Consider the following 24,015-nt stretch of genomic DNA (forward strand, 5'->3'; position numbering starts at 1 on the left):
AAACCTCCCGATCCCTTATTTTCCTCATTCATGGGAAACCCTAGCCGACTCTTCCCACCAGCTCACCCTTTCTCTTCTCTTTGCACGCCGGAACACTAGTCCAGTTCTAGCCCTCCGAAGCTCTAGCCGAGAGTTCAATGGCACCAAGGTAACTCCTATTTCTCTAGAACTTTGGCATTTCGACTTCATTTCTCACATATCTGTGGCTTTGTGTTTCGGGTGGCTCCTGTGCTCTTCTTTTTCCCATTGTGTCCCATTAGAAAGAAACCAGTAGGTGAGGGTGAGGGTACTTCCAAGTCCAAAGATAAATCCAAAGCTCCTGCTGCTAGTTCCCGACCTCAACCATCCAGTTCGGGAAGATTTCCCAACCAACAGTTTGAACAATCCTTTAAGGAAAGGACCTTCAAATTGCTCCCATGTAGATCAGTCGATCAAAAATACATGAATGAGTTTTGTCCAGCAATTACGGAGACCATAGCGTACTATAAACTTGATTCCTTGGTATATTTAGAGAGAGATATCAACTTTGACCTAGTTTCTGAATTCTATAACAACCTTCATCAGACTATTGATGGTAGTTATAGATCAAGAGTGGCTAAGCAAAACGTTGATTTCAGCTTAATTGCCTTCTTTGATTATTTAGGCTGTCGTTTGTGTTCGGGGACGGTGTTCTCATTCTATCCTTCTTTGCCTGAACCCGTGCCTCATCCTCTTGATGTCTCATCTGACTCGATTTATGAGTACTTCTTTGTACATCCGAGACTGGATGGATTAGATGAGTTAGATGTCGACTTTCCTACATTTGCAGCCCTTGGCCTTTCTGCTCCTGATTACATTCTTTTCAAAATTGTCACAAACTGTCTTCTACCTATCACCTCTAAACCATTGGTAGAGATTCGACCGTATCATTGTCTGATGCTTTACGGGTTGCGTAGGCGTCTTGACTTTGATGTCATGTCGAGTGTCTATACTTCTATCATATCCCATAGCGAGCCAAGCGGTTACACCATCTATATGCCTTTTGGGCATATAATTACTGACTGGCTTGAGACCCTGGGTATTGATGTCTCTAAGTGGAGGATAGTAAAGATGGTTAGGCAGGATTGTCGACTTGGGAAACGTGCGTTTTCCAAGTCTGGAATCTTAGGACAGGATGGGACAGTTAGGTGGAAGGATGGGAGGGCACTAGGTGAGTTACCTCGACGACAGGTTGCTCCTATTGCTGCTCCTCCTCCTCCTGCCGGCGATGGAGAGGCCGATCCTGATCTGCGCTGGCAGATCGCCGAGCTGGAGAGTCGTTTTGATCGACACGAGGAGATGGTGGCTGCTGAGTTCGATGGACTTCGCATTCGGATAGACCAGCGCTACGATGACCTGCGCGGGCAGATTGACCAGCGCTTCGATGATATGCGCAGTCATCAGGTGGTGACACAGCAGTTGCTACTCGGATGGATGGCACGCTACCCGCCTCCGCAGTCTTACCCAGGCTATCCATCCTCCAGCGTGCCGCCTCAGGATTTCACCCCTCCTGCCGATGGTGGTGATGTTCCTCAGTGTGAGGATATTGATTGATACAGTTTGTTTGTTGACTGTCTGTATTTTGGATGTTATTTGTTAGTTTTTATGTCGGACCTGGATGTTTGCACTTCTGATGCTACTCATGTATTTATGCTACTCAGTTTTATATTTGCTTGCTCTTTATTATGCTTCATTTTCTATCGGTTTTTAATATGCTGTTCCTATGCCATGATTTGATTGTATCTTATGTCTTTCTTATTGTCATATTGTGACCTTAGAGGGAATTCTAGGTCAGTTAAGAGAAGGCAGTATGGGTTAAGGGGGAGCCTTTTGAATTTTTGTCACCTCATTTGCACCTTTTCGGTGTTTGACAAAGGGGGAGAGGATACCTAAGTTTAGAAATGTATGAAAGCTTGATTTTAGGGGAGAGGATAACGGGAAGGATCTTGATTCCCGTCCTTGACTTGGTGGTGTATCCGTCTTAGGGGGAGGATCCTGATTTCCCTAAAATTATGGGTATATGAGCATTTCTTATCTAAACTTAAATCGTGTTGTCAAACAAAAAAAAGGGGGAGATTGTTGATATATCGACACGGATGTTGTTTTTGTGCTGACATCGATTTAAGTTTGTATCGATAATTAACTCAGAATTACTAATCCAGTTGACTAGGTTGACTGATCAAGCGATTGGAAAGTCCGGTGAGTGAAGCCGGTGAAACCCTAGTGAGTGAAGCTAGTGCAAGTCCCGTGAGTGAAGCCATGTGAAAACCCTAGTGAGTGAAGCTAGTGCAAGTCCTAGTGAGTGAAGCCGAGGAAAATCTAGATGGATCAAGGGTGATCGGACATCCGGTGTTGAAAAGTCCAAGAAGGAAACTTGGCATGCGGAGTCGAGAGGGTTCAGCTCGTTCTCAGGACCGGATAAAGTCGGAAAGGGTTAGGAGCTCATTTTCCGGACTAGGTCGAGAGGGCTCGACCCGGATCGAAGTCGAGAAGTTGATCGGTCAGGACCGATCCGCTGACACGATCGGTCCGCCGACCACCGTGTGATCGATGGCTACGACGTTTCGATCGGTCCGCACCGATCGAAATCGATCGAGCCCATCGGTGCATCGGCCTCGAGACCGTCGAGGCGTAAGCGTTTGGGAAGAACGCTATCCGATCGGTCTCGGGACCGATCAGTTAATCGCCTGATCGGTCGCAGCCGATCGAAGTCGCGCGATTTGAACGGCGCCATCGATCGGTCTAGGGACCGATCAGATTATCGATCGTCGCGCACCCGATCACCGATGATCCAGAAAGCGTGGATCGGTCTGCAGACCGATCCACGGTATTGTTTATTTTGCATGTACTTTTTCTGATTGCCGTATTTGTCTTCACCATCTATTTTTAACCATCTGCTGTGAGTCTTTTGAGCTTGCAGGTTGCAGGTCACATTCTCATGGTTGAATTCAAATTGAGCTTCATTAAGAGAAGAAGACAAGTGCTCTTTACACTGTGATTTGCTGCAACAGATGCATTTGAGGCATCAACGTTCACTGGGTTTCTGATTGCGATTGGGCTGCGATCTGCTTGACTCCTGGGGATTGGTTCGAGCTCAGAAGACGCCAGTGATGACTGTGATATCATTGGTGTGAGTTCAGAGAACCAGGTAAGGAGGAAGAGGGATTGGCTGCAGCGCTGATTTGCGCAGTTTTGACCAGATCTGTGACAGCAGAGATCAGATTTGAGAAGCAGTAAAAACAGCTAGAGGGGAACAAGAACAATACAACGAAGAAAGCTTTAAAAAAAAAAGTCTGTGCTGTTGTGCGAAGTTCTTGAGCTCTCGGGTGAACTGCGATCTCTGTTTTCTGTTACTGATCCTCGCGTGGTTGTAAGCACTTCTATTCTCCTTTGCCACCGAGTTTCTGTAAGTCTCGTGCTTTAATTTAGATCTTTCTTGAGACTCTGTTGAGAGGTTGCTCCACCGAGAAGGAGACATCTTTAGCCGGAAGTTATCCGGGGTGCGATCTACCGAAGATCAAGGAGTCGTCCACCTTACGGACACGCCGAGGAGTAGGGGCAAGTTATCCCCGAACCTCGTATATCTTTGTGTCTGCTGTGTATGTGTTTTTCTTCCTTCATTTTAGTTTTCCACTTCCGCTGTGCTAATTAGTTTTTGTGTAGAAATCTCTGTCTAAGTTTTTTTTAAGAGGCTATTCACCCCCCCTCTAGCCATCTAAGATCCCAACATTACCCTTGTCGCGATGCCCTTCGCTTATCCTACTCGTCCAAACGGTTGCCAGATCTCATAGAGTGTCAAGTGTACACTCCCCTACACGTATCCACACGGACAAAAGGTGGAGAAAAATCACTTAGAGTGTGCTAGCACCCTTGAATGGCTCGGCAATGGAGGAGAGGGAGAAGGAAGAAGAGAGGAGGAAGAATAAGAATTGAATGAGCACACACCTTGCTTCAATTCACCATAAAGTGGCCAGCCACTTCATTGTGTGTTATATACCTCCATGTAATACCAAGAGTCATGGCTCTTGGTCTTCCTCATGAGGTGGCACACAATGATGTAGCCATGATGATGTGGAACACCATCATTGGCCGACCCATGCCAAATCACAAATGAGGTGGTATTTGGTCAAGTCAAACTTGACCCTTCATCTTCCCTCTCAAGTCAAGTCAAACTTGACCCATTTATCTCCCATGGTTGATCAAATCTACCCTTTCATTCAAACCAATTTAATTTAATGAATCTAAATTCATTGGTTTAAATTGACTCAATGAATCATAGTCTAAACTAGACTCATTCGACACATGAATCAAATTGAGTCCAACTCAATTAGTCTAATTTGAATTACTATTAATCTAATTTGGTTCATCACATGAACCTAATCCTATTGGTCTATCATATGAACCTAATCTCCATCTAATTGCCCTTTGTGTGTGACCCTATAGGTTCTTGTAACGTTGGCAATGCTCCTAAACTCATTTAGAAACATAAGTAATGAGCGGTATCTAGCAACACATCATTACTACCCAAGTTACAAGAATGTTGAGATCCAACATTACCTTTGTGACTACTAATTGTGACTCTCACAATATATGACAATTTCCTTCTATCCTTGACATCTAGATTGATCAATTGAGGCATAGACCATGTCATCCTCTAATCAATCTATGTCTTGAACTCCAAGTAGACTCACCATAATCAAATGAGCTCAATATCTCATATTGACTCATTTGGGCATGGCCATGCACTTAGTGGTCTCACTCTATCAAGAATCATGATGTCACTCCCATCATATAGGAGGGATAGATCCCATCTACATCACTCACATCCCTCCGCATAATTTGTTATATACCCAGTAGTCGCCTTTATAGTCCACCCATTTACGGGTGACGTTTGACGAAGCCAAAGTATGCAACTCCTTATATAGGGAACCATGGTGACTTCAGGTCCAAGGACTGATAGTCATACTAATAGTCACATGAGAAATTATATGACAGTCATATAACGATCCATGATAGTTTCTCATGGCGGGTCATTCAGTATACATTCTCCAATATATACTCATGTGTCAACATGATATCTTTATATTCATGACTTGTGAGATCAAGTCATCGAGTTGACCTGCATGCTAGTCTCATCGTATTAAAATTATCCCTGAATGTTAATACTTGACTAGGAATGATTAAGAGTAGTGTTCTCTATATCATCTCATTATCAATTCAACCAATCGATTGATATAGATAAGAACCTTCTACTCAAGGATGTTATTATACTTAGTTATTTGGCACCAATACAAGTAAGTATAATAACCATAAAGAAATGTCTTTATAAATATATAGGAATATGATACATCGAGTTCATACAACAATCATCACATGATTGGCTCTAGGGCTCTTACTAACAATCTCCCACTAGCACTAGTGTCAATCAGTATAGGGTCTAATATCCAATGACATAGTGTGACCATCATGCTTTCTCTGTGCCAAAGCCTTGGTCAAGGGATCAGCGATGTTAGCCTCTGTGGGTACTCTGTAAATTTTCACATCTCCTCTATCGATGATCTCTCAAATGAGATGGAAGCGTCGTAGTATGTGTTTGGTCCGCTGGTGTGAGCGAAGTTCCTTAACCTGTGCAATTGCTCCATTGTTGTCACAATAGAGCTCTATAGGATCGGCTATGTTAGGAGCCACCCCAAGCTCAGTAATGAACTTGCAGATCCAAACTATCTCCTTTACTTCTTCTGATACAGCAATATACTCGGCCTCTATTGTAGAATCAGCAACTGTGTTCTGCTTCAAACTCTTCCAGCTCACAGCACCACCATTCAAACAAAACACGAACCCAGACTGCGATATATAATCATCCTGGTCAGTTTGGAAGTTGGCATCACTGTAACCCTTTACAGCTAGCTCGTCATCGCCTCCAAATATCAAGAAATAGTCTTTAGTCCTTCTCAAGTACTTAAGAATATTCTTGATCGCTATCCAGTGACACTCACCAGGATCTGACTGGTATCTGCTCGTCATGCTCAAAGCATACGAAACAAAAGGATGAGTACATAGCATGGCACAGAGAAACATGCTCAAAGCTATCTGCTTCACAGCAACTGTGTTCTGAAGCATAAGGGATCTTATCCATGCGGTCTCTCCTCTCTAGAAGAGGGACTTTGAGTCTTCGAAAGACTCACATCATATAACATCAGCAGAAATCCTTTCTTGAAATTCTGCATGGCAAACCGTAGTAATACCGTGTCAATATATGCACTTTGACTTAGGCCAAGCAATCTCTTAGATCTATCTCTATAGATCTTTATGCCTAGAATACAGGCTATTTCACCTAAGTCCTTCATTGAGAAATAATTCCCCAGCCAAATCTTTACAGACTGCAGCAAAGGGATGCCATTTTCAATGAGTAGTATGTCATCCACATACAATACAAGGAAGACAACTGTGTTCCCAACAACCTTCTTGTAGACATATGGTTCATCTTCATTCTTGATGAAACCAAACTGTTTGATCGCATCATCGAATCGAAGATTCCAACTCCGAGAAGCTTGCTTTAGTCCATAAATGGACTTATGCAGCTTGCATACTCTGTCAGTATGCAATGGATCTACAAAACTCTCAGGTTGTGTCATGTACACATCCTCGAGCAAGTTTCCATTCAGAAACACGGTTTTGACATCCATCTGCCAGATCTCATAATCGTGATATGCTGCAATAGCAAATATGATCCGAATGGACTTAAACATCGCTACTAGAGAAAAGGTTTCATCATAGTCAATACCATGAATTTGCTTGAAACCTTTAGCTACCAAACGACTCTTATAGGTATGCAAATGTCCATCCATGTCAGTCTTTCTCTTAAAGGCCCACTTACACCCAATGGGTTTGACGCCTTCAGGTGGATCAACCAAAGTCCATTCTTGGTTGGTGTACATGGATTCCATCTTGGATCTCATGGCCTCTAGCCATTTCTCAGAATCTGGTCTCATCACAACTTCCTGATATGAGGTAGGCTCATTCTCAACGAGCATAACATCGTCATGGTCATGCAAGAGAAATGAGTATCTCTCAGGCTGACGACATACCCTATCAGACCTGCGAAGAGGTAGGTCTACTTGAACTAGTTGTTGTTCCTCAACTCCTTATGGAACAATCTCATCATCCACAACATTTTGTGGTTCAAGTTCAACTTCCATCAAGGCTTCAGTGCTATGGTCCATATCTTGAACTTCTTCAAGATCGAAGGTACTCCCACTAATTTTTCTAGAAACAAAGTCCTTTTCTAGAAATACTCCAGTCTTAGCCACAATTGTGTTGACTAGAAATGTAGAAGTAATATCCTTTCGTTTCCTTGAGATATCCTATAAAATAGCACTCATCGGATTTGGGTCCCAGTTTATCCGAGACTTGACGTCGAACGTAAGCCTCACAACCCCAAATCCTCATAAAAGATACCTGGGTATCTCTCCCAGTCCATATCCTATATGGTGTCTTTATCACAGCTTTGGACGGAATATGGTTAAGTGTGAAGGCTGCTGAGTCCAGAGCATATCCCCAAAAAGATATAGGAAGATTGTGTGACTCATCATAGATTGTACCATATCTAATAGGGTACGATTCCTCCTTTCGGATACACCATTCCATTGTGGTGTTCCAGGAGGAGTGAGTTGGGATAGAATCCCACACTCAGCTAGATAGTCACGAAACTCATGGCTAGGGTATTCTCCACCTCGATTTGATCGAAGTATCTTAATACTCTTGCCTAGCTGGTTTTGTACTTCATTCTTGAATTCTTTGAACTTTTCAAAGGATTGTGACTTATGTGTCATCAGATACACATAACCATATCTACTGAAGTCATCAGTAAATGTAATGAAGTACCTATAACCTCCTCTGGCAGTGACATTGAAAGGGTCATATATATCACTATGTATAAATCCTAACGAGTTAGTTGCTCTTTCGCTGTGTCCACTAAAGGGAGTCTTGGTCATCTTGCCCAGTAGGCATGACTCGCATGTCTCATATGATTCAAAATCAAATGAGTCCAGCAAACCATCTTTATGGAGCTAGGATAAGCGATTCTCATTTATATGACCTAAGCGACAATGCCCGAGATAGGTTCGGTTCATTTCATGTGACTCGAACCTTTTAGTACTTATGTTATAGATGGGGTTCTCTAAGTCTAGAATGTAGAGTCCGTTCATCAGAGGTGCACTACAAAAGAACATATCGTTTAAATAAATGGAACAATATTTGTTCTTTATTATAAACAAAAAACCTTTCTTATCTAAACAAGAAACTGAAATGATGTTCTTTGTAAGAGCAGGCACATAACAACATTCATCTAATTCTAGTACAAGCCCAGAGGGCAGAGATAGATAGTAAGTTCCTACAGCAACAGCAGCAACCCGTGCTCCATTGCCTACTCATAGGTCCACCTCGCCCTTCGTCAATGTCCTGCTATTTCTCAGCGCCTGCACATTAGTACAAATGTGAGAAGCACATCCGGTATCTAATATCCACGATCAAGAAATAGAAAGATTGACTTCTATAACATATATACCTGAAGTAGAAATCTCATTTCTCTTCTTCTTAAGATCTTCTAGGTATCCTTTGCAGTTCCTCTTCCAATGCCCTGTCTGACCGTAGTAGAAGCAGGTAGCATCCTTGGCAACCCCTCCTTTAGGTTTCATTATCTTGCCTTTGCTCTTGGCTCGGGACTTTCCCTTACCTTTAGGCTTGCCCTTGCCTTTATGTTTTTGCACCATCAAAATGGAGTTGGGCTTTACCTTCATAAGGTTGAGCTCTGTAGTTCTCAACATGCTTAGCAGCTCAGGCAATGACTTATCAATTTCGTTCATGTTGCAATTCATGACAAATTGACTGTAGCTCTCTAGAAAGGATTGCAAGATCAAGTCAGTGGCCAGTTCTTGGCCAAGTGGGAATCCCAACCTCTGTAGGTTCTCTATGTACCCAATCATCTTGAGTACATATGGACCTACGGGAGTCCCATCTTGCATCTTGCACTGAAACAGTGCCTTAGAGATCTCCAATCTCTCGTGCCTTGCTTGTCCTTGATATAGTTGACGAAGATGTTCAACCATATCATAAGCAGTCATCAACTCGTATTGCTTCTGAAGCTCAGAGTTCATGGGTGCGAGCATGAGGCATGACACATATAATGTATCATCTTGATGCTTCTTATAAGCATCTCGGTCAGCTTGCGTGGCAGTGGCAGGAGGTGCCTTGGGAATGGGCTGCTCTAGGACGTACAGTTTTCTTTCTTGTATGAGAACGATTCTCAGATTCCTGTACCAGTCCAGGAAATTAGCTCCATTGAGATTGTCCTTGTCAAGGACAGAACGCAGGGACAAAGTGTTCGTGTTTGTCGACATGGCAATCTATAACATAAATAAAGCAGAGAGTAAATATCATATTCCATTTATCATTTAATTAGGCCTTTAACTAAATGATGCTCCCACTGAATTATAGAACTTTTGTAGAATCAAGTCATGGATGTGGTCAAACCACACTAGTAGATTCATACTAATGGGCTATAATTCACGCGGGACAAGATCCACATCATACTACGCCTTGAGTTAGCTTTGGCTAAATCGCCCAAGACTTAGTATGATCGGTAGATAACTAATTATCAATTACATCTCTATGCAACTCTTGTTTATAGGATCAAGATCCTCATTTATATTAAAACTTAAGTTAGCTTTGGCTAAATCGCCCAAGATTTAGTATAAATGTGATTTTTATCCTATCTTCCAACCGTTGAAAAATGCCTATAGTTATACCCGATCAAATTGAGTTAACTAGTTATACTCAATCTAATTGAGTTTGTACTCACCTAAGCTTTGTTAGGCGGGACCAAGATTGTCCCTCCGCACCTTACCAAGATAATATGCGTTGCTCTTCTTTGGCAGATTCAACAACAACAAATGATCGAGGTAGTGATGGGTATCAAAACTTGGTAGGCATTTTGAGTCGTCTTGATTAAGATCTAATCTAATCATGAATGTGTATCATATAGCATTAAGGCACTAATTACCCTACACAAGCATGCATCACATACACACAAGCAAATATATCAAGATATATACATATATTGTGATGAGGTCATGGCTCTACTACGATCTTCTCAAGCCAATGAGAAGATCGAACGGTCAACCTAGGGTCAACAGCTTCTTCAAGCGTCTCCTTTGACCGCCTTGTATTGTCGGCTTCCTTCTTGTAACTCCATCTTCAATTGTACATTATAAAATTGAAACTCGAGTTACATTCGAGTTTAAAACTATTTTACAACAGGAATATAAATAAAGGAGGCATGACGCGCAGGTCGCAAATCACATACAACACGCACAACACAAAAATGGCGCGCAGGCCATATTATGAATTACAACATAATTTTTTGTCCAATCAAATAGGGGTTTTTGGGTCATGATCATCACAATATCATACATAATTCTAAATTATATATTTTACATAAATTTCTATAAATTTACTACTATTTTTATGAATTTTATGAGTTACAACTTCCCGGCGGTCCCGATTAGCGATTTTCGAGCGCGATCGCGAGACAATGCCCCTTGTGGGGTTAGGGGAAGCGCCCCTACTCACGAAATGAATATAGCGAGTGCCCCATCTTGATCTAACAGCGCCTTAAGCCACTGTCCCAAAACAATTTGGGTGAGATCTTGCTGTTTCGGAAGATTTTTCTCGGTAGTTGAAGCCTATAAGTGTCCAAGCACTTGTTGCTTCACCTCTACGAGAAAATTACTCACAAAATCCATAAAAACAGTAAACTTACAGATATAATATCTTTTCATAAAAACAAAATACAAACAAGTACATGCTTCGAACTTGGCTCTGATACCACTGTTGGGACTTTCGAGCCGCAAAAATCAATTTTTGCGTTGCGGAAACCTCGAAGTCTTGCCACGAATCCGTGCGAAGATAAATAAAATTTATGTATATGTTTGTTTGTCCTAGATCTACCTTAGATCTACATGATAAGAGTGTTACCCTTGTCGCGATGCCCTTTGCTTATCCCGCTCGTCCAAACGGTTGTCGGATCTCATAGAGTGTCAAGTATACACTCCTCTACACATATCCACACGGACAAAAGGTGGAGAAAAATCACTTCGAGTGTGCTAGCACCCTTGAATGGCTCGGCAATGGAGGAGAGGGAGAAGGAAGAAGAGAGGAGGAAGAAGAAGAATTGAATGAGCACACACCTTGCTTCAATTCACCATAAAGTGGCCAGCCACTTCATTGTGTGTTATATACCTCCATGTAATACCAAGAGTCATGGCTCTTAGTCTTCCTCATGAGGTGGCACACAATGATGTAGCCATGATGATGTGGAACACCATCATTAGCCGGCCCATGCCAAGTCACAAATGAGGTGGCATTTGGTCAAGTCAAACTTGACCCTTCATCTTCCCTCTCAAGTTAAGTCAAACTTGACCCATTTATCTCCCATGGTTGAACAAATCTACCCTTTGATTCGAACCAATTTAATTTAATGAATCTAAATTCATTAGTTTAAATTGACTCAATGAATTATAGTCTAAACTAGACTCATTCGACACATGAATCAAATTGAGTCTAACTCAATTAGTCTAATTTGGATTACTCTTAATCCAATTTGGTTCATCACATGAACCTAATCCTCTTGGTCTATCATATGAACCTAATCTCCATCTAATTGCCCTTTGTGTGTGACTCTATAGGTTCTTGTAACGTTGGCAATGTTCCTAAACTCATTTAGAAACATAAGTAATGAGCGGTATCTAGCAACACATCATTACTACCTAAGTTACAAGAATGTTGAGATCCAACATCACCTTTATGACTACTAATTGTAACTCTCACAATATGTGACAATGTCCTTCTATCCTTGACATCTAGATTGATCAATTGAGGCATAGACCGTGTCATCCTCTAATCAATCTATGTCTTGAACTCTAAGTAGACTCACTATAATCAAATGAGCTCAATATCTCATATTGACTCATTTGGGCATGACCATGCACTTAGTGGTCTCACTCTATCAAGAATCATGATGTCACTCCCGTCATATAGAGGGATAGATCTCATCTACATCACTCACATCCCTCCGTATAATTTGTTATATACCCAGTAGTCGCATTTATAGTCCACCCATTTACGGGTGACGTTTGACGAAGCCAAAATATGCAACTCCTTATGTAGGGAACCATGATGACTTCAGGTCCAAGGACTGATAGTACTAATAGTCACTGTAGCAGTATTGTAGCGTTACTGTAGTAGTCGACTGCATGTTTTAGCAGTCGACTGGTGCAGTCGACCGTGTAGTCAACTAGGAACGAACAGAATACTTCTGTTCGTTCGGTAAGTGTGGAGCAGTCGACTGCTAGTTTTAGCAGTCGACTAGTATCGAGCCGTTGGGATGCAACGGTCAAATTTCCACAGAGGGCAGTCAACTACATGTTTTGGCAGTCGACAGGTAGGCGGAGTTTTCAACCCGCGACCTATATAACAGGCTTGGAAGCTTGGTTATCCCTGATGAAATTAGTGGTGGTAACCCTAATTAGTAGTCTACTTGTTCTCAAGTGTTTGTGAGTATTGTGGTGAAGTTTCTCCACCCACAAGGAGCTACTTGAGATAGCCGGAGTTTGCCGGGGGCTAATCCACCGACGGATCGGGATCGTCCACCTCAAGGGCACGTCGTGGAGTAGGAGCCATAATCTCCGAACCACGTTAAACAACGTGTCAATTGGTTTTCTTGTCTTTCTTATTCTTTGTTTTAGCTTTCATATTTGTAGTTAGTATTAGATTTCCGCTGCGCATACTAACGAGTGTAGGAAGAATGTGAAGATTTGGGGGTGCTGTCTATCCAACCCCCCTTCAAGCCGGCCATCGATCCCTTACACAAAGCACACTGAAAGGACTTCCGGTGGTCTGTGGAGCTAGTCGTCAATCCGATGGGCAATTCTTTGACGTTATCAGTTCGGTTCGGGTGGGGCCCGCTTGGGCGGGGCATTACAGATGGTATCAGAGCGACCTTGTGACCGTGAGTGTGCTTGTGGCAGGAGCACCCAGGGCACCACCTAGCGAGGGAGATTTTGGGATTTGTCTATAGTATGATTCGTGGTTACACAACGAGGACGTTGTGTCTTTACGTGGGGTTGATTGTAATACCCCGGTTTTGAGATTTTGGTTAAGTATAGCTTAAAAGGTTAGATGGTACTATCCATATCACCAAGGTGCACATTCCTTTTCGAAGCCCAAACTTAAGAATTCCAAAGTTAAGCGTGCTTGACTTGGAGAAATCTGAGGATGGTTGACCTCCTGAGAAGTTTTCCAGGGTGCGTGCGAGTGACGACAAAGCACACTGAAAGGACCTCCGGTGGTCTATGGAGCTAGTCGTCAACCCAATGGGCAATTCTGGTGACGTTCTTGATTCGGTCCGGGTGGGGCCCGCTTGGGCCGGGGCGTTACATAGGAAGCCTCTCAAGTGTTGCTTCGGGGGAGTCTTACACCTCGGGGAGCTTACCAAGCTACGATCTGGGTACTATGTATCACTCTATATTAACAACCCCCTAGTGTCGACCCCACATATATGGAGGGAGGTACATGCAAGTACACAAGCATCAGGCGCATTATGAGGTAAACCCCAGGTCGTCAGTTCTTGAGAATCGACCCCTGACCATTACGCTAGAGATGTCATGCACCCACCGTCTGTGCTACGCCCTGAGGGCTACTATGTATCACTCCTGTTCCAAGGTTTGGGTGCGGGTACCTTTGTCTAGGGAGCTTCGAGTGTTGATCCGGGGATCCCCTCTCGAGAAGCTCACACTATGGGTAAGATATGGTCCGAGCGAGCCCGGGGAGCTTATACCATAGTAACAGTTTAAGTATGTAAGTAACAGTTTAAGTATGTATAGGTAGGCGTGCCTGTTCTAAGGTTCGGATCCCTACCAATTATGGTAGAAGCAAGGGGACAAATAAGATATGTCCCAGGCAAGCTCAAGAAGCTTACTTAAGAAATTAATTAACTTCAGGTATAGAATAGTGGTATGATCCGAGAACTCACACCCGGGGAGCCGCCAAACCATGAGACTTATGTTCATGTGTATGTTTATACTATGTATGTTCATACTTATGCCTATGCTCTTATGCTCATGTTCACGTCTATGTTCATTTATGTGTATGTTTATGTTTATGCTTATAAATATTTATGCTCACGTCCATGCTTATGTTCACGATCATATGTATGTCCTTGCATGCAATATGGTTATATTCATGCTTTTAGCACGCATATGTAAGCAAAATACTTCACTATAAATAAAGATTTAGTTAAGTTAGGATTTTTCATTTTGACACATGGGTATACGAACTAATAATGTATAATAGGATTTAAATGTATAGAGTCTCTTGACTTATAGATTTTAACTATTTAAAGTCATGAGACGAATAAGACAGGAGACATTAACAGATTAGTAAGCTTAAGATAATGACAGTACAATCCGAAGATCATCCAATTTAGTTTCCGCATTAGTTAACATATTTTCTTTTAAAGAACAAATTCTAAAATTGTATAATCAGTATCTAAGGTTGCTAGTAATTAATATTTTAAGAGTTGTTTATATATCTTAGTTAAATTGAAAACCTACTATAAATATATGTATAATTGAGATTCAGGACGTTTCAACGTTACTAGCATCCCTTCCTCTACAAGGTAAAAGAAGACCATTGTGCTTGCAGTTTTAAAAATAAATTAAATAAACTTAAACTATCAATTAAAATTTAAATAATTACTTTTAGAATAAAGAGAAGTGAGAAAAGATAGTATACGAGAGAAGAGATTTAACGGGAGGGAATTAAAAAAAAATGAAAAATCAATACTTATAGAAAGGTACCATTGAAATCAAGTATGTCTTTTAAAACTTCTAAAATTTTAATGTGCCTTCGAATAAAACCAAATTTAAAATATGCCTTCTAGAAAATTATCAATTAATAATACTTATTATTATTTCTTCTTCAGTTTTATTTTTCGATATAAGTACTCCTAAAAGAATTAAAATTTTCATTTTAGAACATTTCTATTTTCAAATGTACGTCCGTTATATTAACAGTCTTTTTATATTGATTCCATTGATATGGAATGAAGTATATATAAATATATAAGTATCATGTATATGATGGGATAAATTTGAAGTCATCAGTTCCTATGAATCGATCTCTAATCATTACGTCTGAAATATTATGCATCCAACGTCTGTGATATACCTTGAGAGCTACATTTCGATTTCTTCAAAATGACAAAAAATGAATACGCTCAATCCTAATATCCTTATCAATTTATTCCAGACCAATACGATGAAGGTAAATCATGAATAATTAATAATCTTTAAAATAGTGACTAACACATAACTGTAATACCTCATGCGTTAATATTTTGATTTTTTTTAAAACTTATGGGAGATGGACAGCTTTGAAATTGAGGAAGCACGACTTAAGTAACGACTTAATTTGTCAAGTAGGGACGACGCTTCTAGTATCTGTACCGAATTTTGGTCCCAGTTTCGCCCCCTTCCTCTTGCCCTCTCTCCTCGCCCTAATTCTCGGGCGATCCAACGGCAAAAGTCGTCTTTCCCTTCGACGTCGGCAGGCCTCCTCCTCCCATGTCGGATCGCGCGGTGGACAACGTCGGCGCCCTCTTGCGCCGCCTCTCGCGCCTCCCCCATCGCAAAATCACTGACGCCTTCGCGCTCGTCGTCCACCATAAGGTAAATCATGCTTCTTCTTTTTAATCCCAACCCTAAAAGTTTCCTACCTCAATCAGTATCGGATTTGATCCTCTAGAGCGCTGGTTCTTTTGGAGCCATTGCGGGCTTAGCCATCGCCTGCATTTTTGCCTGGAAGCTCCTGAGTCCGTCGTCTGGCCGACGGGCCGGAGATCGTCGCAAGGATAGGGCTTCTTCGTCGACGAGTCTAGCTGAGACTGGAAATGAGTCTCCGGCCTCGGAAGGAAACTTACCCATTGGCCCGTTGACGGACGCAAATGCGGTAGAAGACGTCGCGTCTGCTGTTGAGGTAGAATTCTTGCTTGGCTATGAGGTTTGGAATCTGGGATAACAGGTGCTAATTTTTTTTATTTACTTTGAATTATCAAAGTTAACTCTGGGACAAATTGTGAGGAAGAGACTTGGTGGCTGCAGAAGGGTATGTAATTTGAACATATGAATGCAATCGGTCCATATTTGTTTGTTTATTTCAGAATTATATTTTCGTCATGGTTGCACTTATCTATATGCTAATCTAGGTTGTAATGTGCAAATAAACATAAAATTTAGGTGGATGTAACTTTGGCATTCCATGTCACGTGCTGGAGGAGTCCGCCACATGGTTGTACAAATATAAAAAAACTACAGTCCGCACTGCTAAAATCATACACAACCACACAGGATAAAAAGTAGCCCACACGGCTGGAAGAAAAACACAGCAGAAGACACAAGGACAACCCACATAAACCAAAAATGACAGACTGCTAGTCAGCTAGGCTTTACACAATAACCATAAAAAATAATAAAAGTAGCCACAAGGCTAAACACCAAGTCCATGTCAAAATTATTACAATGACAAGTCCATAAAATCCAAAGAAAAGCAAAAGCAAAGTAAAGATTGCCCTCAGATATGACGTGGAATCGATAGATAGATACTCCAAGCAACTCCGCAACATCTGCATGTTACCTAAGAAACATAAAAGTACAAATAGGGGTGGTGAATTTGGGTGACTCAGTGGGTATTAGATATGATAGTTCATGGTCAATATAAAACATGAAGATCAAAGTATACAGTCCTAGTAAGGAAATAAGAATATGATCATTATATGATATAGTAATTGCACATAATTATAATTGACATAATGAGTGCACATACCCAACCTGGATCTAACACATGGTATAGAGATTAGTAAACTCATTAGGGATCAACAATAGATCTGCTCGTAATACTTGAGCATTATATGATAGCATATACATGTGATGCGGTAAGAGGAGGACATGTGGGAAAAGAGGGCATTAGGGTCATTTCACTATTTTAGGTTTTAGAAGGGAGGGGAGCATCGTTCAAGAAGAGAGGGGGGGGGGGGAGGGGGGGGGCTGGGTTTTGTTCGTGGGTGGAGGGGTGGTGAATTCGGGTGACTCAGTGGGTATTAGATATGATAGTGCATGGTTAATGTAAAACATGGAGATTAAAGCATACAGTCTTAGTAAGGAAATAAGAATAGTATCATATATGGCATAGTAATTGCACATAATTATAATTGACATAATGAGTGCATATACCCAACTTGGATCTAACGCATGGTATAGAGATTAGTAAACTCACTAGGGATCAACAATAGATCTGCTCGTAACACCTGAGCAATATATGATAGCATATACATATGATGCGGTAAGAGGAGGACAGGTGGGCAAAGAGGGCATTAGAGTCATTTCATTGTTTTAGGTTTTAGAAGGGAGAGGGAGTGTTGTTCAAGAAAGAGGGGGGTGGGAGGAGGCGACCGCCTCCTCCCTTCTCCACACCGACGCCGTTGAGGTCGCCAATGCCGTTGCGCGGCTGCCTCTTCATGCCGCTGAGATCTCGCTCACACCGTTTCTCCCTCTCCTCTCCCGCGGGACACGTCGCCACCGTCGAACGCAGAGGAGAGACCGGCGGAGCCTCTCCTCTCTTCTCCCTTAGATTCACTCATGTCAATGACACTGATGTCGCCTCTCCTCTTCTCTCTCCCACAAGACGCCGCTGCCTCTGACGTCGTTGCCTTCGTAGGCCGGCCATTGGCCACCCACGACTCACTCCAGCGCCAAGGGTATTGTCGTCGCACTTCATTTCCCTCCCTTTTGCACCACAGCCTGCCGCCGCTTCCTATTCTCCCTCTCAACCTCGACCGACTACTGCACCTGCGAGAGCGTCGCTTCACAACCCCGACAAGTAGCCACCAGCTGTCGACGTCGCTGCTAATGTCACTGTTGGCGCCCCCACCGTCAGATTCGACCAACTGACACCCCTATCAGTGGATCTGACTTGCCGACATCTCTGCCTTCAAATTCGATTGATTCATGTTTAGTGCAGCATATGTTATGGTGACCCAGCATTCCGCTTGGCCCCTGATTTACCCGTCTTTAGCCATCGAATCGTTGTGTTTCGCCCCTCGCACCACTATTATGATTGTGAGTTGTTGATATTATCCGGTCTGTGAGCCATTATTATGATCCGGCCTACGTGTCGCTGTTGTATTTCAGTTGCGTGCCGCTATCAGGATCCATGGCGCATTTGGCTCCGTGACGTCGCCTCCGGATCCAGCTCCTCAGTCGACTCACATTCATCTACTATTCCGAGTCACGACGACTCAATCAGCATCACGACTAGCTCACCGATCTACTAGAGAGTGTCCCCTGGGCAGGGTACGTCACCGTACTCACTCTTTATTCATTTTGTTATTTAGCTATTATCCTGCTCCTTATAGATTCGTTGGATCTGTCTTAAGCATCAGGGTGACTAGGATGGGGGCAACTCGGTCGTTGTCTGCAGGTAACATTGACCAGAGGCCTTCTGACGACTTGGTCAACATAGAGGATAGTTCATCATATCCTCCCCCTCTAGGGCATGGCGACTTGGTTAGCATTACAATCACATCACACCGGTAGTTCTGTCTTCTCAACTTTCAGACAGGATCATATTGGCGCCTTTTGTGGGAACCTCCACCTGATCTGGAATGAGAAGATGGATAACACCTGGAAATTCTTTGTCATCGTCATGGTCTCGGAGGATTTCGACGGATTTCGGCAAACATATTATATTCTCCCCTCACTCTACGGGTATTCGGGAGTCGAGGGATTGACTCGGATCCTCAGCCGGTCAGTAGGTCAGTTTTTCCATTATATTTTCCTTTTGGTTGTAGGATCCACTGAGACTTCTCAATCAGAGAGTAAGGGCACAACTCCCTGATCAGAGATTAGGGGCACAGTTCCTCGATCAGAGGCTAGGGGCACAACTCCCTGATTAGACTCTAGGGCACAACTTCCTGATCAAACGCTAGGGGTACAACTCCCTGATCAAACACTAGGGGCACAACCCTCAGTCAAACACTAGGGTCAAACACTAGGGGCATAGCTACTCGATCAGACATTAGGGGCACAGCTCCCCGATCATACACTAGTGATATAGCTCCCCGATCAGGATTCAGGGACCTAGCTCTCGGATCATAGACTAAGGGCCTCACCCTTCGATTAGGGACTAGGGGCTCGTCTCCCTGGTACAATATATTACTACAAGCTCTACATCCTCTACTATGGGGCTTTGCACCCTCTTACGGCTACAACTTCTGCACCCTCCACCTATAGGGTTGTACACCTTCATATTGTTATGGGCTCTGCTTCGTTCGCTACGGGCTCTGTTCCCTCATATTGCTATGAATTTCGCTCCCTTAGTCAGGCAGTAGGGCTAAAATTATTCTCTCTCTGACTCCACCCTTGACTCCACGGGCATTCGGGAGTCAGTGAGATTGAGTTGAAACAACAGTCGAGCAGCAACTATAAACTTTGAGTCAAAGAACATCAATAGTCGAGCGGCGACTGTAAACTCTTGAGTCAAAGAATATTAACAGTTGAGCGATGACTATAAACCCTTGAGACAAAGAACATCAATAGTCGAGCGGCGACTATAAACCCTTAAGTCAAAGAACATCAACAGTCGAGCGACGACTATAAACCCTTGAGGCAAAGAACATCAACAGTTGAGCGACGACTATAAATCCTTGAGTCAAAGAATATCATGGTTGAGCTATCTCCACTGTCTCGGAACAGCTTATTGAGGTATCTATAAAGTTATTTATCTGATAATACTTATTATTTAATTGTCGTATCTTACATTCTATGTCTTTACAAACTGAGTGATGATAGACTAGGCATTTTGATTATTGCCAATTAGTGAGTTTCAGATGATTCAAAGTTTCAGTGCTCCTGAGGTTGTTGCATTGTGCTTAAGATCATTTTTTTATTTGCTTTTTTGGTCTTGCCAATGAGGTTTTCCCACACCATCTTGATTGTGACACTATTCCGCATCTAGGGCAGAGGCAACAATCCATTTGAGGCAAAAGCGACAAGGTTAAACCCCTCTTATAGTGTCATTGTATAAAATCAAACCGCCACACATTGTCAAAAAGTGTCTCTAACTTTCTTAAGCAACTGTTGGTGCATAGGATCATATTGATGATACATAATTCTGCTTGAAAAAATGAGTACCCAAGTAGCGTACTCTGTCTGACAAGTACCTACTCAATGCACTACAATTTCCTTTAACATTCATTAAGCAATAGGGGAATTGATATGAAGCTAGTTGATTGGAAGGTTGGCAGTGCTTGCACCTTCTATTTTCTCAGTCACTTGGTCCAGGACCAGGACTTCAAAAAACCATAATTACTCATGTTCTACTCGCCCTACTTCCACAAGTAATCTTGTGATCATTTGCATTAACTTGATTATCTTCCATATCTCTTTGATATAGATGGGTGGACATGAGCAACACAATTCAAATTTTGTAGTACTTGCTTGTGGACATTTTGGAATTACCTCTCTCTTGATAAACAATTTTTTTCGTTAATTCCTTTCTGTTCATCTACAGATTACTTGCCAGCTTCTAGGAATAATTCTTGAGGAGAAAACCCCAGAAGAGCTACAGGTTAATTCTTTGGCTGTACTTTGGCAATCTTCTTTCTGATTTAGATTGATTGAGGAACCCAATGGACACAAATTTTGCAGAAACATGCTACTGTTAAGCTCCCTGTGCTTCCAGTGATAAAGGAAATTTGTAAACATTGTGACCTGTATTTGATGGAAACTGTCGTTGACAACGAGAGTGAGGTAACAGCATTTTAATATATTATTTTAACAAAATTATCCTTACAGTTATAGTAAGCAAACATTTTTGTTTATGTATATTTAATCAATATAATTATTTTATGATGCATGTTTTATCAACTACAATGACTGATTCATGTTAATCTGAAGTGTACTGCTTATTGACTATATTTATTCAAAAACTTACTCTACAAATTTGCTAGAAGTAATTGCGAAATGTTTTTTTATGTAACTGATGAGATAACAATTCGAAATGATAAAATGGTTCTTAATCATGATCACATATTACGATTAGATAAGGTAAATTCTTTCATAAGTGTGTCTCTTCTATAGTGTGAATCCTTTGTCACTACCTTCTTTTCTCATCAGGATAGCTTTTCAAGTTTTTATAGATTATCTATAATCTAGTTTCAATAAAACATGTAAAAATGTTTTCATGAATATGCCTGCAAATAATTGTTAGAAAAACTCGCTATTTCTTTTTCTTTTTTTATTTTAATTCGTAGCTGTGATGATTTATTGTTCATACAAAATGTCGTGGGGTTGTGCAACGCTGCGTACCTGTGTTGGAAATCAACTACACAGTTTTATGGTTAATTTCTGATTTTGTCATTTTCTGGATTTGTGGGTTTGCAGCAAAGAGTTCTTTCTGCTCTTGATAATTCTGGAATTTTCCTATACAGTGGCTTGATCAAGGACAAGGTACAAACTTGTGTGTGAATAATATGTTTTCATATATTTTCACATCTGGATTTTCTTTCTTTTCTTCTTTTCATTGTATGCAATGGAAGATAGATTTTAGAACTTGCTGTTAGTAATTGTTGGTTGTATATGAGTTGACTGAACAAATCAAACACTTCATCCTGTTTCTCTTCTGAGATGAGTTTCTTTTTTGATCTTTCTCAATTATTTGAAGACCGTTCTAGTCAAGCAGTGTCTATTAAACCATTGAATATGATTGAATTCAGTCTTGAATACTCCCTCAAGAAAGCTCTCTAGTTGGAATTCTAATGGTGAAGACAATATGAGAAAGTTATGCTTATTTGTCAATGCTAAGAGGAAGGGTAATCTCTTGTACCTTTAAACTTATCTATGGAAACTATTTGTTGTAATGTTTGTTAGTTCTTATAAGAACGGAATATTTTTTTTTCTGAATGCATTTGATTATTCAGATTTGTTGTAGCTAACTCATTCCAATGACAACCTATGATGTTTGAAATATAGGGGATATAGAAACGTGAAGAGAACATTGTTGTATTGTATTGTTGCATGTGACATTTTTTTGGTAGGTAATATAATGAAATATGTTGATTTATAACCTTTGAACAATAATTGTTTCTTTCAGCTCAAAGGGAAACACTAGAAAGCAGAAGCTAGCCCTTTTTGTTAATTTCGTATCTGCCTTCACAATCCTTACTTCCATCGAGTTTGTTAATTTTTTTTATTATTATTATGTACCACCATTTGTTGTTTGATCATCAGTGGAATTTGTTTTACTGGAGTATTGCCAGGTACTATTCTGTAGCACTGAAACTGGACGAACCTCGTTTGTTCGCCAACTGGAGTCAGATTGGCATGTTGATTCAAATCTCGATATTATCTCTCAGCTTTCGGTAAGCTCTTTGATTCACGATTCATATTATCTTGTTATTTATTAATTTGTAAATTATCTGAGATATTGAATTTGTTCCTAACAGCGATTCATCAGATTCCAACTATATATTTCCCAAATGGAATCAGGACAAATAGCACCGAATATGTTCACTTCTACTAGTTTGGAACAGTTTTTCTCCTGACTTGTCTGCATTCGACGTCTTCCTTTGTTTCTATGGCTTTTATTAAGTCGATTAATTTTACTATGCATTCTCCGGTGGCCAGAGAAGATTTATGTAGTCAATTCCAAATGGCGGGACTCCCTTGGTTTTAACATGTATTTCAGTTGGGTATTCCACAGATGTACATGATCAACTCTTCTATGCTGAAGATTTCTTATTATTTCCATGTAACCTTAGAAGTGAGGTGATTTTTGACTTAATTAACTTGCTACAATACTGCCAACACGGAATGCAGGTATCTGAGATGCTCCAAGATAATGGTTTTTACAATTTTGAGACATTTATAAATATCTAATAGTTTTAATAATTTGAAGATGATGCATGGAGGAAGCTCACTAGGCATTCCATTTGGTAAGTAAATTGTCTCACTTGTTATGTGAAAAAGGAATGTTTGGAAACTGATCAGCAATAGTTGCAGTTGGCAATCAGATGATGTAATTTCATCAGCCAACGAGTTTGTATCTCTTCCAGGAGATGCCTATGGAAAATGTGTTGCAGATGAGTGATGCTAGTTATAAACTTATAATACGAATGAAACTTCACCATTGAAATATGAGCTATCTCTATAAAATCTTTGATGATATCTTTACAAGATATTTAATATATGTTCTATCCTCTCTTTCTCTTTCTATTCTTCTTAGCAACACCGTTTTCACATTGTTATACGGGCCTATTATCTTCTATGAAAACCCCATTCATGTGGACAAATTAAATGTTGGGTATCTTTGTATACTCCCACAAAAATAAGAACTAAATTGTTTCTTTCAAATTCTGGCAATAATAAAAAGGATTTTTAAAAAAAAAAAAAAATCATCAAAGAGTATCACCTTTTGTATTATCTATTGAATTTACTCCTCTAAATCTAAATTATTGTAAAAAAAAATAATAAAAAAAATAGAGCAAGACCTCTCCCTCTCAACTCGCATTACTTACATGGAGTTATATTAAAATATCACAATTAAGCATTCCTCTTTGATTCTTAGAGCATGTATATCCACTCTTATTGTTGACATAGTTAGTATCTATATAAATATTTATTCTAATAAATTTTGAGATTAATTTTCAACGAGTATAAAATATCTTGTTAGATGTTGATCTTTTCCATACAAAGAGTTATTATATTAGGATAAAATATCCTTTGTGATTTATCTATCTATATATCTTATCATGGGACAAATAATATTGAACTGTTTGAGATAAATGATATTATTTTTATTTCAAAATAGAGTCTTTTATATTCGTGG

General features: G+C 40.8%; 1 protein-coding gene across 1 annotated transcript; it reads left to right on the forward strand.

Moving 5' to 3' along the window:
* Positions 1 to 15,562: 15,562 nt before the first annotated feature.
* On the forward strand, positions 15,563 to 22,996 carry LOC122034565 (peroxisome biogenesis protein 22-like). The gene is made up of 8 exons (XM_042593867.1): positions 15,563 to 15,803; positions 15,880 to 16,110; positions 16,192 to 16,239; positions 20,701 to 20,757; positions 20,838 to 20,939; positions 21,573 to 21,638; positions 22,448 to 22,549; positions 22,634 to 22,996. Exons 1-8 carry the CDS (start codon positions 15,699 to 15,701, stop codon positions 22,730 to 22,732), a joined length of 810 nt encoding a protein of 269 aa, XP_042449801.1. The 5' UTR covers positions 15,563 to 15,698; the 3' UTR covers positions 22,733 to 22,996.
* The last annotated feature ends 1,019 nt before the right edge of the window (positions 22,997 to 24,015 follow it).

The sequence above is a fragment of the Zingiber officinale genome, chromosome 11B (genome assembly GCF_018446385.1).
Source record: "Zingiber officinale cultivar Zhangliang chromosome 11B, Zo_v1.1, whole genome shotgun sequence".
Taxonomy (NCBI): domain Eukaryota; kingdom Viridiplantae; phylum Streptophyta; class Magnoliopsida; order Zingiberales; family Zingiberaceae; genus Zingiber; species Zingiber officinale.

Coding starts and splice junctions, on each gene's coding strand:
- LOC122034565 (XM_042593867.1), top strand. CDS start 15,699: ATGTCGGATCGCGCGGTGGACAACGTCGGCGCCCTCTTGCGCCGCCTC. Junction 16,240..20,700: donor GACTTGGTGGCTGCAGAAGG/GTATGTAATTTG, acceptor GTTCATCTACAG/ATTACTTGCCAGCTTCTAGG. Junction 22,550..22,633: donor ATATTATCTCTCAGCTTTCG/GTAAGCTCTTTG, acceptor TGTTCCTAACAG/CGATTCATCAGATTCCAACT.